Source organism: Cnephaeus nilssonii, assembly GCF_951640355.1.
Source record: "Cnephaeus nilssonii genome assembly, chromosome: 11".
NCBI classification, from domain to species: domain Eukaryota; kingdom Metazoa; phylum Chordata; class Mammalia; order Chiroptera; family Vespertilionidae; genus Cnephaeus; species Cnephaeus nilssonii.
This window is the reverse complement of record NC_137082.1, coordinates 16,347,479-16,367,409: the sequence shown is the minus strand read 5'-3', so window position 1 is coordinate 16,367,409 and position 19,931 is coordinate 16,347,479. Positions and strand designations below refer to the sequence as shown.

Here is a 19,931-nt window from a genome sequence, read left to right as displayed (position 1 = left end):
GACTATATACTTACCTTTATCAGTGTGTTGTATATTTTCATATGTTCTCACGGTACTAATTAGTGTCCTTACATTTCAGTTTAAAGAACTCCTTTCAGTATTTCTTATATGGTAGGTCTAGTGGTGATGAACTCCCTCAGCTTTTGTTTGTCTGGGAAAGTCTTTATCTACCTTTCATTTCGGAAGGATAGCTTTGCTGGGTAAAGTGTTCTTGGTTGGCAGGGTTTTGTTCCAGCACTTTGAATATATCATTCATGCTCTCTTGCCCTGTAAGGTTTCTGCTAAGATAGCCTTATAATAAATTGCAGCTTCTTGTCTCTTGCTACTTTCAGGATTCTCTATTTGTCTTTTATTTTTGATAGTTTTATTAAATGTACCTTGGAGGGGATCTTTTTAAGTTTACTTTGGTGACTTAGGACTTTTATGAACTTTGATATACAAATCTCTCCCTAGATTTGAGATGTTCTCAGCTCTTCTTAAATAAGCTTTCTGTCCCCCTTTCCCTCTTTCTCCCTCTGGAAATCCAATGATTGCAAATTGATCATTTTGACAATATTTCTAGATCATATAGACTTTTTCCTCTCTTTTTCATTCTTCTTTGTTTTCCTATGACTTGATACTTTCAAAGATCCTGTCTTTGATCTCACTAATTACTTCTTCTACTTGATCAAGTCTTGTGTTGATGCTCTCTATTGAATTTTGTTTTGTTTCATTCATTGTATTATTCAGCACCAAAATTTCTTTTCAATTTTTTATGACTTCTGTCTCTTTATTAAACTTCTCAATGTGAGTATGTGTGTATTGTTTTCCCATTTTTCTTGAACTGTCTCTGTGCTTTCGTGCAGTTCTTTAAGTTTCTTTAAAATAGCTATTTTGAGTTCTTGATGTGGTAACTCAGAGATCTCCATCTCTTTGAGTTGAGTTACTATAAGATAATTGTGATCCTTTGATAGTGTCATATTTCCTTGCTTTTTAAATGTTCTTTGGAATTTTGTGTTACTGGCTTCACCTTTGAAGTAGCAATCATCTCCTTCATAAGTGAAATATCTCCATTAGTACTACAGGGAATTCTGAGGCTTTCTTGGATATCCTGTGAATACATCTGCTCCATGCTTCTTGCTTTCTCTTGTGGCAGAATTCTTAAGCTCAAATGTAGTTTCTGAATCTTGAGAAGCAGCAGGCTGGGTACTGACAGCCTCTTTTCCCAAAGATGGCACTACAACTCAAGTTTGTGGTCTCTCTCTGGCCCATTGCTTTAACTGATTTTCTGCATGTGCTCATTAGCCATCTGCCAAAGCCTGCTCATGCTGCTGCTGGAAACATGCAAGGGAGCTAGTCATGGGTGTAGGGTGGTATATGGGTGAGGCACACAGAGAGCTGGGAGTGCTCATGGGCCAGTTGGGAGGATTCATGGGTGAGACATTCCCAGTAGGTCATGGGTGGACTTCTTGGTAGAATTTACAACATATTTATGGTCTGTGTTTCTTTAATGTTCTCCAAGAATTTTATCTGCTGTTTTCCTAGACTCTTTTCACCCACCCCACCCCAGTTTTGGAGTCCCTATTTAGTACGCATGAATGGGGTGAAGATAAACGAGTCCCTTAGGAAGCATTCACACAGCTGAGAATGCTGGTACTTGCTCGTATACTATCCCTTTCCCCACCGTAAGGAAGATCTATCTTGGCACTAATCTGTGTCTCCTTGGTGATGGGTGACATGGTTAATGTCAAACTGTTCCTTTTACCTACTCTAGTTTGTCCAAATTCAGACTTTTTTTTTGCTTCAATGAAGTCCCGGAACTTCTCTAGAAACATGCCTCTTCACAAAGGCTCTCTCCTCTGCGAGTGACTAAGTCAGTGGCTCCCAGACCACACCAAGAGATGCTGGATCCAGTTCATAGGCCACACATGGTCCATAGCCAGGACCGATGACTGTCTGCCTATTTCCTGATGCACAGGTAGGCAAGACTCCTTCCAAGTCCCGTTGCATATGGTACTGGATTTCATAGGCACTTTTGTTCATGGATAGATGCTGAATATTTGCTGTTGAATTGGGGGACAAAATGATGGATATCTTTAAGCTGCCTTGATGCTGACATCACTCTGGAGAAGGCTTTTAATTTTTTGCTTCCAAGGTGCTAGCTTCAACCTAAATCACTTGAGTTAGTGCTCCTGAAGAGCAGCTGCAGTGGGAAGACACTCACATTCGTTCTTTCTCTAGTCGTATGTTACACATTTTTATTGTGTAAAACCATCAGAGGAAAGTTATAGGCTTAAAATTGCAATCCCAACCCTGCAAGGACCCTTTGGTATCTCTAGAGAGCCAATCTCCAGGAGGTTGTGCTGCCTCAGACATCAGAAACTTTGTGTTCTTTGGAGATGAGACCACAGACTCAGTCTCAAATGGAAAGGCAGAAACAGGACCCCTCAATAGGAGGAAACCATTTTAGGATATGGGAGCAGATCTTCAGTCTGTACCAAGCTGTATCCAGGGAATTAATCCTTTTCGGGTTCAAAATCAGTGCTGTCACTGTCCTCCCCACTGTCTCCCTGTGTCATTCTCCCAATCACCTAGACTTCCTCAGGTTGGCCCTTTAGGCAGTGGTATGCTGGAGTTAGCTCTCTCTCTGGCTTACAAGAGCCAATTGTTAAGTCTTCAGTAATTTTGCAAGCTGGTTGTGAAACACAGCCATTATTAAAAATTAAATTATATAAACTTACAGTGTAATAAGTTATATTAAAAACAAAGTTAATAAATGCTCAATACCCATCACTTCCTGATTATTTTACTAATACCTGTGCTCTTTAGGTTTATGTCCGTGGTCTCTGTATAGTGGAAATATTATATAATGGTGGCTACTGGGCATCCCTTTCCAGCTCCCTGTTCAGTGACATTACATTGGTAGTTTACAATTGGCTACAATTGGAGTATTTATATCACAGAAATTGGAATTTGCTGCAAGTCAGGGCTTTTCCCCCCAAAATGCCAATTAGGCATTTACTTGCTTACCATGCTTATATGTGACTCCAGTTGACCAGAGATAATAGAACAAAGTACATCATGTCTGTTTCTTACCAGCCCAGCTCACAGTAGTTACAGGCCATGCATGTAGAGTGTCTGAGAGTTATGCCTGTGCCGTGTGCAAAGCCCTTAATTAAAGGTTTTTAACTGTGAGGACATTCTTTGGCTTGATAGCTACTTTGGAGTCATCACTTTGCTGTAAGTTGCTTTTCATAACTTTGCCCTGGCTTACCTTGTCATCTGGTGTTTACTCCAAACTGAGATTTCTGGGAAGGGAAGTTAGAGGCCAAGGGCAGCTCCTAGAGACAGATGGCGGAGTGTCTGCTTTGGCATTATCCATGGCGTAGGCACCGCTGACCGGTGTGTAGACAGTGCCTGCCAACTCAGCCATGCCCTTGGCATAAGGAAGAGGGGATCAAAGCTGGCACTGTTCACAGTGAGGGCTACCTAATTGTGGAGTATTGCCACCCAAAAGGGATGGGTGACCATAAGGCCTTTTGGATGGAAGCATGTTCGATACAGTGCACATGTGTCTATAAATGGACCTGCGTGTCAGGACAAGACCACTGCACATATGATTTTCTAGTAACCTGAGCCTTATGTACCATCGTGTAGATCACAACAACAACAAAACTTACAGGTTCGCTCTTCAGTATAAGAAAATTGAAGACACCTTTGTGGTAGAAAGTATCCCTGTCACCTGGAGGATAGATAGCAGCCAGCAATCAATGCCTTTTCATTGAACAGGTGAAAATAGTCCATTACATCCATTTATTGTTTTTGGAAAACATACATGCAAAAAGATGCATTTGAACCCTTCCACAAATTCATAATTCAGAGCAGTGTTTCTCAAATCAAAATAGTTATTTGAAAGAAACTCAAAGGAAATAGCAGACACGTCCACAGTATGTCCTTGCTCGGTAGCAGTCCATAATTGTGAACTTTTGTGAATTGTCACAACCCGGGATGAATGATGGGAATATAACAGGTTGTAGAATTGGAGAATGTTAAATCTTTGTTCCTAATGGCAAAACATGTTTTTCTCATTTTCATCAGAATGTGTGATCCATGCCATTTGAAATCAAATTCCAAACACAATGAGCCATTAGTGTAATAGCTCATTACTAACAGCAGTCTTATAAATAATACATTCTTATCATGCGCATGCAGCTCGCCATGAAGCCAGCAAAAGGTATTTCAGGCCATCGAAGTTTCTTTGTGCCAGTGTGGCTGTAGATTAGAAGGACATCTCCATGTGAACCAAGATGGATGCCAATTTTCCCTGCCGAGAGGGAGGCTGGCCGGCTCTTTCTGCACATATGGTAGATGGATTGGTTAATCAGCGTCTGCTGAGTCTTGGGCCTACAATTACAGAGAAGCCAGACAACTGCAGCTACTCAGCCTTTGTTCATGAGTGCAAACAAGACAAACAATCGCTTGTTATTTGGGGAAAAAATTAAAATGTTTATTTTGGACTTTTATTAAAGTGTCAATGGCTTTATAAAACAGCTGTGTAAATTCAGCCTTTTACAGCTAGCTAGTATCATTTTGGGGAGCTGGTAAAGAAAAGGATATGCATGGAAAAATTAATTTTTAAATCATCCCCTTATATTTTATAGCATGAAAGAGAAAATAAAGGAAATCTCACATGTATTTTTCAAACATATGTTTGAAAACAAATGGTTTTAAACTCGAAGGCACATTTGAGAACATTAGTTTAATACCTAATTTTTCTGTGCCATTTAAAAGATTGAGCATTATTGTAGCTTAATTTTCTGCTTTAGTAGGTTAAAACAGTGATTTTCAACTTTTTCATCTCATGGCACACAAACTAATTATTAAAATTCTGTGGCACATTAAAAATATACTTTTTGTTAATCTGACCAAAAATATAGGTATAATTTTGAATGATTTACCAAAAATAATAATAATAGTAATTACCTACCGTTTTTGCTCCAAAGTGACTTTTGAAAAAATTGGGGGCCAATACTTGTATGTAAGGAGTTCTGGTACCAAGAATTAACTAATCAGATGCAATCTTATGTGACATGACCAATAAGATGTGATTCTATTATATGGCCTGTATATTTATGGTTTGGGACAGAGCATTCACAACAGTCCACTTTTGCTGTGTTGGCTGTTGTAATTTTTTAGAAAGTGCTTTTATTTATTTTTGAGAGAGAGGAAGGGAGAGGGAGAGATAGAAACATTGATTGGCTGCTTCCTGCACAATCCCTACCCGGGATCAAGCCTGCAACCAGGGTATGTGTCCAGACCGGAAATCAAACCGGTGACTTTTTGGTGTACTGGTCAATACTCAACCAACTGAGCCACACCAATCAGGGTTGTTGTCCTTTTTTTTTTTTTCGTTTGTCAATCTAAAGGAAAAGAGGTCAGTGCCCCTGATTAAATAGCCAAGAATTACATGTTTTTAAAATTCTTGTGGCACACAGTTGAAAATTGTGATTTAAAATATGAATCATTTTCTCAAAATGGGCATTTATGGGATGATGCTACATTTTGGGGACTAGGGAATGCCTATGATTATTGAGTTCTACTTTTTAAGTGGAATGGTTGTCCCCCAAAGTAGGCTAAACCCTTGAGGGATAAATGCTAGTTTCTATTAAGAACTGGCAGTCAAACCAGTCAACCAGAATTTGCTTCAAACCCATGTAATAATCAGCAGGAATTATTTATGTGAAATTTATTTTTTTCCACTTTTACTGATATAATTGACATATAACTTTGTATAAATTTAAGTTGTACAACATAATGATTTGATATATGTACATATTACAAAATAATTACCACAATAAGATTAGTTAACCAAGGAACTATACATTTTCTCTCATTCTCTTTTAAAATTTTAAATGCTTATCTTATGGAGAAGAATGAACTATAGAATTATTTAATAGATATAATAAAGAATTTCAATAACAGTCATCTCTTAATGTGGAATATGATAGAATTAAATTTGTTAATTTATATTTTAGTACCAATCATAGGTGCAGATTAGCTAGTTACTCATTAAAAGATAACTTGTTTCCTCTAATCACAGCACTCTGACACCAAATGTGTAGAGTTTCTTTCTACACAAACTAGTTCTTCAGCTCTCAAGGCACCACTGGGTGTCCTGCAGCTCTGTTCTGACATTACCTGGAGTCAGCACAGACCCACACATTTAGAGCTCATATCCACAAGACTGCTCCCACTTCAGACGCCAGTCACAAGCCCCAGATTGCCACCTGTACTCCTGACTGTCTGGCAATAAATCAGGGGTTCTCACAACCCCCTCCTTGGATTCACTAATTTAATAGTACAGCTCATAGAGCTCAGGGAAATGTTTTAATTACTACTACCGTTCATTATAAAAGATACAACTCAGGCCCTGGCCAGTGTGGCTCGGTTGGTTGGGCGTTATCCCATTCACCAAAAGGTTGCCAGCTCAATTCCAGCCTGAGTTTCAGGCTCCCTCCCTGGTAGGGGGCATGCAGGAGACAACCAATCATTGATGTTTCTCTCTCTCTCTCTCTCTCTCTCTCTCTCTCTCTCTCTCTCAAAACCAATAAAAATTAAAAAAAAAAGATACAGCTCAGGAACAGTCAAATGGAAAAGATACATAGAGCAAGGTATGTGTGTGACGGAGGGGGTGGGGTGAGTTTTCAAGCCCTCTTTGAGCACATCACTTCCCAGCACCTCAATGAGTTCACTAAACCAAAAACTCCTTAATCCAGTTGTTTAGGGGTTTTTATGTGGTTCCATGAATGGTTGATTATATTATTGGCTATTGGTGATTGAACTTAATATCTGGCCCCTCTCCCCTCCCTTGAGGTCAGGGGTGGGACTGAAAGTTCCAACCCTCAAATCACAGGTTTGTTCCTCTGACAACTAGCCCCCGTTTTCAAAGAGTCACCTTATTAGCATAAACTCAGGTATCCTTGAAAAGGGCTATTATGAAAAAACAAAAAATGCACCTTTTAGGAAATTGCAAGTGTTTTAGGAGCTTGCTCTTGGATCAGGGATGAAGACCAAATATAAATTTCTTATTATATCACACTATCACATTCTTAATCCTACCTGTGTCTTTCTCATCAAAGGCCTAAAATCATGGGGACCATTCTAAGAGGTTCAAACAGGTAGCTGTTATGATGCTGGAAGGTGATAGATGCATTTTTAGATTAGACCCATGAGTTTACTTTGCTCAGACCTTTCCACCAAACCTCTTTCCTCACATCTCCTCCCTATGAGACCTTCTAAGCAAATAAATGAGTTCAAGAAAATCAAAGAGTTCCTACCTGGTAAGGAGTGAGTGACCATGAACTTTCTCTGAATCGGGAGTCAATCAGATGGACACGGAACAATGGCTGGTCTTTGAGAACTGTGCATGGTACCGAGGAGGAGAGTGGACAGAAGGCTAGGCAGGCAGTGGGATAATGCAAAGGATATGGGCAGGCCCACTGCCTGGGCCAAGAGGGCACATGTTAAGTTCCAAATAGTTTTTCTTCAAGAACTCTCTGGCAGCTTCCCTATGTTAGCTATCCATTTCTAGGATTGTTGATCACGGTCACTTGTTGAACACTAGAGGCCCAGTGCACAAAATTTGTGCAAGGGTAGGATCCCTAGCCGCTGCCGGCTGCCAGCCGGGACCTCCCTTCCTCCGGTGGCTGCCTGCTGCCACTGGCAAGGGCTTCCCTTCCCACAGTTGGCTGCTGGCCCCATCCCCTGGTCGAACTCCCAGATGAACTCCTGGTTGAACTCCCGGTCGAGGGGATAATTTGCATATTAGGCTTTTATTATATAGGATTGTTTTGAGTGTGTTGTGTGTGCCATGCATTTTGCTGGACACTAGAGCTGCTGAAGGAAAGCAATGCTCCCTCCCTCAAATGCCTCAAAGTACTTGCCAAACTACGTTGGTCCAATCACCCACTATGCTATGGACTCATGAAAGTTTCATGCTGAGAATCCATTTGAGGTCTGATAGACTAACTAGATATTTTGGATGTTTCAGGTGGAAGGTGTAGCTGTTGGGTTCATGAGCGTGTGCTCACGAGTGAACATGCAGCTCCTACATGAGTGCTTTGACTTGGGGCCCTTCCACGGATTCTGTGTCCCACATCCTGATGATGTTCTGGAGCCACCACGAGACTTCATCTTTCAAGAAAGTCAAGGTACAGTGGCTATCACAGGAACATGTCAAGAATTAAATCTATGCCTATACACAACTGTGTTTTACTAAGTGATGGAACTAATTTTATGTCTCCTCCTGAAATTCTCTTTAAGGTATAGGTTCTTCCCATGGTTAATCAAATCATTGCGCACATATCCATGAGCTCAGATAGTCTAAATTTTAAATTTTAGTTTAGTTAAACATAGTGGCCTTGCAGTTTAAGGTTTCCTAAATTCAGAATGTCTGCCTTTAGATTGTTTATGGTGAAATAATTGGTAATATTTAATGATTTTACATATACATACAAGCATAATTATAATGAGTGAATTTTTCAAATCAGTAACTCAAGAAGTTCTATATGCCTTTAAGTTTTAATCCTACTAGTTAGTGCTTCTGTGTCTATGTCGTTAGCAAATTATTATTTTTTCAATAGTACTGGCCTATTTAAGCAAATAGCCATTTTTAACTTGCTTAATTTATTCCTACCCATCTGAAATAACAAAATTGATTTTAAAACATTGTCTGTATCAGGATTTTCACCAAGTGAAATTAGGTAATCTCAAACTTTGGTATTTTAATTTAACGAGATCTTACTGCATTCCTGGGTATCTTTGCAGTTAAATGTTTCGGTTCTTAAATCAGACAGATGCAGGCAAGGTATGTTAATTCACTTCTCTACACCAGGGTTTCTTCTTTTGTAAAATAGGAATAATAGTGATACCTCCCACGGAAAGGAGTTGTGAAGTTTCACTGAGATCACCCACGTCAAGGGCTTTACTCTAGTGCTCAATCAATGTTGGTCATTGTTGTTAGCAATTGTTACTTCTTTGTGATTGGCCTTTCACCCACTTGAGTCTTCCCAAGTTAAAATCTGGGCATTTTGAATTGTTCCACTTTCTTGTTTCTGCAAGATTATATATCAAGATTGTTAAAAAAAAAAAAAAAAAAAAAAGGAAAGAAAGAAAGAAAGAAAGAGAAACACACCGGGTGGTGGCAAAGCTCTTGTTAATCTAAACAATGGCACGTGCCGTCATTCCCTTGATGGGAAACCAAGTGCCTGGATGCACAGAGCTCATCTGAATGTCCAGCCACCGATGCAGAGGCGGTTTCCTTTTTGCACTGAAGACTGTACTCTTCCCAAAAGAGAGATTTGAGGTCATTGTTTTTTTTGTTTTTGTTTTTTTTTTTTTACATAGAGGAAGGGAGAGGGATAGAGAGTTAGAAACATCAATGAGAGAGAAACATCAATCAGCTGCCTCCTACACACCTCCTACTGGGGATGTGCCCGCAACCAAGGTACATGCCCTTGACCGGAATCGAACCTGGGACCCTTCAGTCCGCAGGCCGACGCTCTATCCACTGAGCCAAACCGGTTTCGGCAAGGTCATTGTTTTTTAATAGTGAAGGCTGACTCGCCCATGCTTCTTAGCAAAGAGATGTTGGAGTGCACTGAAGGAACTTTTCAGCATGAGGCAATCTTCAGTCATAAGTTATCATTGTCATTTTCAAATGTATAAATTCTTACCGAAAGTGGCATTAAATAGGTTTTATGGATCAATTTTCTCATGTATAAAATGGAGATAAAAAATAGTCTCTAACCCAAAGAACTGTTGGAAAGATTAAATGTTAGAATCTACATGATGTACTTAACTCAGTGCCAAGTACAGAGTAAGTCCTAAAAAAATTTTAAGTTGTCCCCCCCCCCCCCCCACTTTGGCTCAGTGGTTGAGTGTCAACCTATGAACCAGGAGGTCATGGCTCGATTCCTGATTGGGCACATGCCCAGGTTGCAAGTTCAGTCCTCAGTGTGGGATGTGCAGGAGGCAGCCAATCAGTGATTCTCTCTCATCATTGATGTTTCTATCCCTCTCTCCCTCTCCCTTCCTCTCTGAAATCAATAAAACTATATATATATGGTTGAAATGATATAGTCTTTTCCAGTGTGTTCCTGAGAAGCTTTGAGGCTACTGATGATTGTGCCAGATATATATAGAATGAATGGAAAGTTCCTATTTTGGAAACTTATGGGGAGAACAACATTTAAAATTTAGACTTAAAAACACACATAATCTAGTATATCCCTGTTTAGCAAAAGCCCACAGAGATATGGAAGCTGAAAGAAGTTCTATTTCTCTCTATGGCCTTTAATATTTTTACTTAAAATTAGTTGATCTCAAAAAAGGATGGTACATTAAGGAAATGAGGAAACTTGTGTTATCTTCTGTGCCTTGTTTATTTTTGAAAATCCAGTTTTATGTTCACTGACACAAAGATGATTATGAAATTTTCACTAGGGAGCACTATTGTAGCCTTCCAAATAACTCAGGGATGGATCCACAAATAATCAACAGCTCATTATGTCTAAGAAAAGAGTCATCACCACATTTGCTGCCATCTTCCTATCAACAACAAAGAATGAGGCTCCAGAGAAAATTCTATGATCTCCTGTTCATGTTTTTTCTGATGAAAGTCTCAAGTTAAAGGAAATATAATTTCTCTAAAATATGAACTAAAATTCTTGGTTCAGATGGGCATACATCATTGTGCCTTATACCTTGTATTTTGTTCAGTGCTTTTTTTCAAAGGATTTTCATATGTATCTTCTCATTTTATTCCTTTAAGTTGATGGGAGAGCTAGGATAGGTGACATGGTTTCCTTTTTACACCTGCCTAAGCTCATGCAAGGTTTTAAAGCTCATCAGGGGCTAACCCAGCACCCAGCTCCCGCCCTCTCTGCTTGCCAAGGTAACTTATGTAAGATGGCTTTGACTGAAAACTCCAGTGGGTTTTACTACACTAGATACACGGTCCGTTTTTTTACTTCAACGACGTATTGGATTTGCACTTTTTAATGGGTTCTCAGTGGCATATCCCTAGGACTGTCACCAGACCAGCAAAATGGGGGACTGGCCCTGCCTGGCATGGTCCCGGACCTTTCATGTGTCAGGCAACCTCCAGGCTCTTGACTCATGCAGGAAAGGTTTCAAGATCGAGTCGGAGTAAGAACAAAAGCAAGTTTTATTCAGGTAGAGAAAGGGAGATGTCAGGGTGCGGGCGCTGCTCTGAAAGAAGCAAGAGTGCATGTCCAAGTGGATGCAGGCCAGCTGGAGTAAGCTGTGCACATGGTCAGTTCCTGGGATTTTACGTGATCCCGGTTTTTGAACTTTGTGGCACCAAATTCTTTCTCCATCTTCGGGTTGGGTGGGGGTCTTGTACCTAATATGGTCTGTTCTTGTATTGGTCCTCCTTGGCCACCTCCTTCTACTCGCGGTGTGGATTTTCATTATAATGCTGATATAATGAGTTTGGGGGTCGGCCCCTCGTCAGTTTTTTTTTTTTTTTATCTCCACCTTGGAATGATCTGACAGTAGCAAGTTCCTGTTGTTGTTGACTTCTGTGACCATGGCAGGGGTGTCAAATGTGGTAGTGAGGGCTCTGATGAAAGGGCTCACTGGCCTGTGAAGTCCCTTCCTACTTCCTCATCCCACTTGTCGGGATTTTTCCCTAACTTCTTTCTGTCTTGCCTCAAGACTATTGTGTGTGTGCTCTGAACAAATTCCACCTGTGGACTCTTCACCTCTGCGTCTGTGGGATTTGGAACTGGCCGGCCACTCTCCCCTGTGCCAGAGGCAGGCCAGGACTGCCAGGAATTAACACACCGAGCGCAGGCTCTCCTTCCCTGTCTCACAGCACTGCCCCCTTACTACTGTTTTCTCTGTCAGCTCCCAGGTAAATGGTTGAACTGGAATCCTTGACTCCACGTCTGCTTCTCAGGGAGCCCACGCCAAGACGCTGCTGTGAAAACACACAAGTGATAGTAGTCAGGGCATAAATACCCATGCTTCCGGTGGGAGAACTGGGAGGCAGGAGTTTTATACTGTTTCCCGCAGTTCCTCCACAGAGTTAAGTTCCAGCTGTCCACAGTGGTGAGCTGTGCAATGACACATACTCGTACTTTACCTTCCCTTTCTCTCTCCCTCACCACCCTCCTGGTGCTTCCGGGAATCACCTCTCAAATAAACTGCTGCTTCTCAGATCCTGGACTCAGGGTCAGGTCTTTCCCACCAGCTGTGAAACTTGCAATTTTACACCAGCCTGAACCCTTCCAGGCAGAAGAACGTCCCAGCTCAACCTTCTTAAGCTCATACCGTGGCTCTCCTTTAGCTATTCACACACATTCTGATCAGCCTGCTGTCCATCCTACCAGCCATATCCGAAGTTAATGTTGCATTTAAAAAGTGTAACTGAGCACATTCAATTTGCATTTTACTTGACTAATTTGTATATGTTTTCATCTTTAATCTTCCATTTTGCATATATAATCTTTCACAGACTTGAAAATTTTCGTTTATAATTATTAAATCTTGGGACCAAACTGGGACCAATGGGAACAATGTCTAAGGATACAGATTTTGTCCCAGTGTAAGGAAAATCTGATAAAAGTGTATGTTTTTATTTAGTGGAGTGCCTAGTATAGAAATAGCAAGTTCTCTGAATATTGGAAGAATTCATAAAGAAACACAGATGCTAAGAGCCTCTGAATACTTAGTGAACACATATCAACATAGTCCATATGCCTGGCAGTTTATGAATATATTCCTTCAGTGACAATACAATGGCTCAAAATAGTATTTTTTTTCCCAGTTGGCCCCACCACTGGCCCTGCCCAGCCTTTGCAAAGCAAGCTGTGTCTTGTTCACTGTATCGCACAATGAAGACTTTGGAATCAGAATTGAGCTAGCAATTTTCTTGATAATGCATAAGGCAAAATAGGTCACAGCCTGTGTGTTTCCACAGCTGTATTGGCATTGCCACATTTTCTACTTTAAAAAAAAAATAGAAACAAGGAAGAAACAAAACTTTTGTTTGTCATGTAGGTTAGTATGACCTGGGGAGCAGGGATCTGTTTTAAATGAGGCCTGCAAGGTTCAGATCTGTGAATCTTATCATACCACTGGGGCCTAGCATACAGGATCTCTGTGGAATGTAATGTGCCATTGGCAGGGAGAATTACAATTTTATATAACAGAATGGTGGGCTTTCAAAAGAATAACCAATACAGCCCTCACCAATATAACCAACTCATCCAGGAAAAGTGCTGGTTACTATACATTTAGAAGATCCTTCAAAATATAATTTTCATAACATCTCCACATAAAACATAGCCATGCTGCCTTTTAAATGAAAAAAAAAATCATTTTGTCATGAAATGTTTCTTTATGTCTTAAATTTATTTTCATCGAACTTACATTTGCTTCTGACCTCAGATTCTCACCTCTGTAGGGGTAGGAAACATCTGGAATCACTCTCCATGTGCCCGACCTAAGAAACAATGGCTAAATCAAACCATTTATTGTGTCTCAATAAAATAAAAGATGGGTCTTTTAGTCCATCTTCCCAAGGTTCTGTTTTATATGCCTGGTTGCCTTCTAGTTTACTTTGTGGATTTCAAATATGGGTGAAACACTCGTCTACAGAGAATAGCAGTATTTCTGCCAAAATATTTGCATTATGTATCTCAGAATATCTATTTTAATATCCAGTGTGTTCTGTAGTTATTTCACTAGTGACCCACTAGGACTCTGTATTATGTTTGTTCAGGCTGCCATAACAGAGTACCACAGACTGGGGAGCTTAAACAACAGACATTTATTTTCTCACAGTTCTGAAAGCTAGAAGTCTGAGATCAGTGCGTTGGCAGGGTTGGTTTCTTCTGAGGCCTCTCTCCGTGGCTTCTAGATGGCTGCTTTCTCCCTATGTCTTCGTGTGGTCTTCCCTCTGTCCCTGTCCATGTCCTAATCTCCTCTTGTTACAGGGATACAGTCATATGGGATTAAAGGCCACCATATGACCTCATTTTACTTTCATTATCTCTTTAAAGGCCCTATCTCCAAATATAGACACATTCTGAGGTGCTGGGGGTAAGACCTAAACATGAATTTTGTGGGGACCTAATTTAGCCCATAACACCTAGGGTCCTGTGTCAATGGTTGTCTGGAGCCCTGTGGCCACGTCTACAAGGCTATAGCAGTAATGCAGGTGGTGCTGGTACCTGTGAGACGCCGAGACCTCAGTTCTTGTCTTCTTGAAGGAAAGATTTCAGTCAAGAGACAAAGTGCAGCAGAGCAAGCAAGAATGTACTGGCCGCAGCAAATGCACACAGGACTGAAACAAGGGAGGGCTCAACATAGAAGAAGCAGCAGGAGAGCCCAGGCTGGGCTGCTGTAGCTCACTGGGAAGTCAGAGAAAAGGGGCCTTGGAGACAGGTTTAGGGGGTTAGCCCGGGAAGAGCTGACACTGCCCATTGCTCCACTGGTTGCAAGTCTCCCTTAGAGGAAAGGGTGGGGAGGGAATGGCCTGGGCTTGCCCCCTGGAGAGAGCTGGGTCCCTTGCGTTGAAGGTATTTCTCTCTCTCTCTCTTGCAGATGGGAATCTTAGGGGAAGGGTCAGGGGAGGGTCTCAATAGAATATTCATCAGCTTTCCAGGTGTGTCCTTTCAGGGTAGTGTCTCCACTGATTGGTCAGCGCCAGGGCAGGATGTCATTAGTCAATGCAGCTGGTCCTGAGGCAGCCATGGCATCATTTGTCTGGTTTTGCTGCTTTTCTGGGCCTGGAGCTGAAACACAACTAAGGCCTAGATGTTATCGTTAGGGAGGAGAGGTCAGGAGTTCCAAACCTCATGACCATGACAGGCTAGGGGAGGAAAGGTTACTCTGGGGGCGAGGTCCTTGTTTTCCCAATTTTGCCCCTTGCTAGGCACATGGGACTTTCCACCCTGATGACCTTCTGTACCTGACCCATCGTCCTTGCTCTGCTCATGTCTGTCTAAATGACTATTACATTGGTAACAGAGTCCACTCTACTTAATGCTCATACATGCTTTGTTATAATTCGAATTTTGTCTTTTTTTTTTAACCACTAAATACCTTTTTAGTATAGAAAGGTGACAAAATTTCATTCTTCCAAAACTTTAGCTACTCTTGTCAACTTTGATATTCTAGAATTAACTAATGCTTTGCTAGAGATGTTGACAAAACAAGTAATACCAGATCTATGCCCAGACTAATGTGTTTCTCTCCAAGGTTGACAGTAAATGCTTCCAGGGCAAAAAATAAAGTGACAAACAAAGTAGAACTAGAGTCATGGATATATGGTGTAGTCTAACAGATGTCAGAGGGGAGGGGAGAGGGCTGGACGGGATGAAAGAAGGTGAAGAGAATAGCCAAAGAACATATACGCATAGTCCCTGGACACAGAAAATAATGTGGGGAGGGTCAGAGGAAGGGGAGGGTCTGGGTGGAGGAGGCAAAGAGGGGGGAAATGTGGGACATCTGTAATAATGTCAACAATAAAAAAAACTTCAAAATATTAAAACAGCAGCACCAAATGATTCTTAAGGCACCCACTTAAGAATTTGTTATTTTGCAGAGAGCAAGACGACTAGAAGGCGCATCCGACACTCCTTGTAAGCACTGGGAATGGCCTATGGCTAGGCTGTGCTCGTCACCTGACATTCATTTCACAATGGTAGAAATGCAAATTCATTTTTATATAGAGCCTTGAGGTCTTTGAAAGGAAAGTGGCTTTATTTATATTCGTTATGATCATTATGTGCTGGGATTATTTTCTCAGTAGGCAATGTCTCTTTTGCCCACATTTATGAAGCAGGGGAGAAGGCATTTAATGAATTTCAAGAGTGTATTTAACTGTAAAACACATCTCACTTAGTATATTCACATGTAAATAGCCCTTTTATTTGTTCTCTTTGGTGACCTCTCTTCTTCTGGTTGGAGATCACAGTTTGTTGTTGTTTTCCATTTCCAAATGGTAGGCTGAATGATGATAATGAAAGATTATGCAAAAAAAATCCATGTTTAAAATAATGTTGATATGCCACTTGTGTGGCTGGATAATTATAGTAATTTGGCTATTACACTATATGGTGTCAGGAGTCAGTTACTAGAAAACATGGTGATAGAGGTGATTCAGGGGATTTTCATCCCAACAGGCTGCTTGATCCTGCTGACTTTTCTGTTGAAAATCAATTGCTTGCAAGTGAACACTCTGAATGTCCCCCTGATGAACTTGGCTGTCTGTGGGCTGCACCCATTGCATTGGGGTCACTGTGAGTTCTGTGTCTGTTTACACAGGGTTTGTGAGACTCTTAAAATATCACGGATCTACCTAATTTAATCTGAGCAAAGCAACTAAGGAAGCAATTACTAAAAATCATAGTCTTTGCACATGGCAGCAAACAAAGGAAAATGTATTAATTCTAAGCCCAACATGAAGCCAGTTATTTTGCTGCTGGATTGCAACCCTTTTCGACACTGCAGAGTCCTCTGGCTGTTGGTGTCTGCACACTTTCAGGAGAGCATAGGTTAGCTCAGTGCAAAACCTGGAGCAGTCACCTTGGAAGCTGGCTCTGACTTCAGGTTCCTCTTTGGCGACATTCCATTTCCATTCAAGGTTATTAATATATGTTCAGATTTTCTATTTTTCAGTGTGTATGTATGTATATATAAATATATATGCACACACACACACATGCATACATACTGTTAAAAATGATTAAAGAAGACAATATAGGTGATGTAAACAAGCTTTATTTAATACTTCATAAACTGGATAGACTCCTATTGGAGAATTGCAGAATGGGGCAGAAGGCTGGAAGCTTTTAGGGGATACAGAATAAGAACAAGGAAGAGAAAAATAGAAAATATCCAATTAGCTGGAGCCACAAAATCAACCTTGTTTGGGGTGAGAAAGAATAAGAAAATAAGCATAAAGCCCAGATTCGATTTGCTGTTTGGGGATTAGCTGACTGGATAGACTGCATTTCTTGGTCAAGAGGAGCATTTACAGGGACACAAAGGTTAGATCTGTTTCCATTTGCTGATGTGGCACTCCAAGGGGAGCAGCTCTCTCTTGGGCCTAGACAGTTATTGAAAAAAAATATATGTGTACACACACACACACACACACACACACACACACACACACTTTTTTCACAAAATTAACTACCCAAAAATACATTATTTATAATAAGTTTGGGAAAATATTCAGCTTCCCTAAAACTGAACTGCACATTAAAACCCAAGATCTTTTGCTCCCCTTTTCTGCCTACTAAGTTATAAATAGGTGTTGTAATTAAGATAGTCCATTCTGGGCCAGAAGCTTCCTAACTCAGAGTTTCTGACAGCTATGAAGGTTGACTAATTCAACACTCTGGAATGCAATTTAGAAATGATTATCAGAACCCATTAGATGTTCATATTCTTTTACCTCAACTGTGGCAAATCTGAGAAAATAGTATTAAACTTGTAAAAATATACATATTCAAGACTATTCATTAAGCTTAATCATAATGCTATAAATGAACAAGCAAAAATATCCAAATAAATAAACAAACTAAAAAACCCCAAATTTCTCATAAGAGAGGCATTGCTGAATTTGTGAGTGTCCACTGGACAGATGTGCAGTAGCCTTTAAGAAGGTTACCAATAGTGAGGGGACATGGTTACAATAAATCTTATGTGGAAAAAGTCCATGCAAAATGAACTGAAGTACAAGTAAAACTACCTAAGAAACTTGTGCTATGAAGAACATTAGGGGGTAATTGTTTAAAATGACAAAATTGGCTGTCACAGAAAGGACATCAAGGCAATGCTTTTTAAAAATTTATTTTCTCTTTTTTAAAATGTGAAAACAATCTTAAATTCATAGAGAAGTTGCAGGTACCTTTTTTTTTCCCCCCTAAACCATTTGAAAATTAGTTGCCACCATTTATGCTGAGTCACCAATGAATACTTTAGTGTTTCCCACAGAGGGACATAGTCCTTTACAACCTTCAAACATCTGTCGAAATCAAAGAATTCACTTGAGTATGTTACTAGCGTCCAACTCGTAATCCACAGACCTCGTTCAGGTTTCCCCATTTGTGCCAATATGTCCTTCATAGCAGAATGACCTGGTCCAGAATGACAAACTGCATTCTAGAGGCCCAGTGCACAAATTTGTGCACTGGTAGGATCCCTAGTGGCTGCCGGCTGCCAGCCTGGGCCTCCCTCTCCCGGCTACTGGCTGCCAGCCGGGGCCTTCCTTCGTTCCGGGCCTCCCCACAACAGCACGGGTCATAGTAAGTGGTCAAACTCCTGAGGGGACACTTTGCATATTAGGCTTTTATATATATAGGTGAATCAATCAAACCAGTGATGAAGTCAATAAAGATAAAATGTTTGACAACGTTAACAAGTGTAACTGATTCATATAGAGCCCTGCAATAGGATATATACTCTTTTCATGGATTCAAGGAAGGAACATTTACAAAATTGACCACATGCTTAACAAACTTTAAAGGATTAAAATCATACAGAGTAGGTTATCTGACTTCAATGCAATTACTAAAACCTAGTAATAAAAAAATTACTAAAAGATTCCAAATAGATAAAGAAAATGTGGTTATGGATATATTGATTTTTACTCGTAGTCTATCCTTTTTTCATTATATATTTTGCGTCTTTGTTATTAGGTGCATAATTTTTAAATCATTATAAATCTTCTTTGAACTTTTAAAAATCAATTATGAAGTATTCTTTATCTCTAGTGATCTTTTGTGCTTTAAAGTCTACTTTTTCTGATTTTAACATGGCCACACTTGCTTTTTTTGATTCATGTTTGTATGTCATATCTTTTTTTTTATTCTTTTATTTTCATCCTTCCTTACATTTTAGATGTGTCTCTTGTAAACAGCATAGAGTGGGTTGTTATTTTCAATTTAGTATGACAACTATTATCTTTTAATTAGAGTATTTGGTCTGTTTACTTTTCATATTCTTATAGCTACCATCTTACTTTATATGTATTCCTTATGTTTCTATGTTTCATTTATGGTGTTATTTATTTATGTCTTTTTAAAAAATATCACCAGAGTCTGTTTAATTTGTATTTTCAAAGAACTAGCTTCAGGATTTAATCAGTTCTATTATATTTTATGACTACATCATCAATAATTCATTACCACAATAGTGCTGCTAATAAACAAATACAAAGCACAGTTACATACCATAATAAACATGTTTTTCTCATATAGGTGGCCTTAGTTAGGAAGCGCTGCTGATCTTGACAGTATCTTCTCACATGTCTTTGGGCTGGCTGTGTATTGGCTGATCTAGGATGGCCTTGGCTCCGCTTCATGTGCTTTTCCCTTTAGCAGACTAGATTGGGCATGTTCTCAGGGTGGCATCAGAGGTGTAAGAGGCTGAATGGAAACACAAAAAGCCTCTTGAGGTTTAGGCTTTGAAGTAACTCATGTCACCAATCTAAAGCGGGTCACATGGCTGAGCCCAGAATCAGAGTGAGAGGATACTACATGGAAAAGGGCCTGAATATGGGAGGGTGAAAAATCAACATCAGTTGCCTCCTGCATGCAACCCAACCGGGAATTGAACCTGCAACCTGTGTATGTGCCCTAACTGGGAATCGAACCAGCAACATATCAGTGCATGGGATAATGCCCAACCAACTGAGCCACACCAGCCAGGGATGCCTTTTGCATTTAAGGAAGAAATTTTCCACCCCCAAGGTTATAGAGATACTAGAGGCCTGGTGCACAAAATTCGTGCGGGGGGGAGCAGGGACCCTCAGCCCATTCTGCACCCTCTCCAATCTGGGACCCCTTGAGGAATGTTCAACTGCCAATTTACAGGGATTGGGCCATGGGGGTGTGGCCAGCCTGAGGGCT

The 19,931-nt window shown here is 40.3% G+C and overlaps 1 protein-coding gene across 1 annotated transcript in view; it reads left to right on the top strand.

Moving 5' to 3' along the window:
• Positions 1-19,931, top strand: part of CFAP61 (cilia and flagella associated protein 61) — a gene marked incomplete at its 3' end in the record, with an annotated part of 235,177 nt that overhangs the window by 29,103 nt on the left and 186,143 nt on the right. The window contains exon 8 of the mRNA XM_079783836.1: positions 8,030-8,189. Coding sequence (XP_079639962.1) covers positions 8,030-8,189 — 160 coding nt within the window. The remainder of the gene's footprint in view (positions 1-8,029; positions 8,190-19,931) is intronic.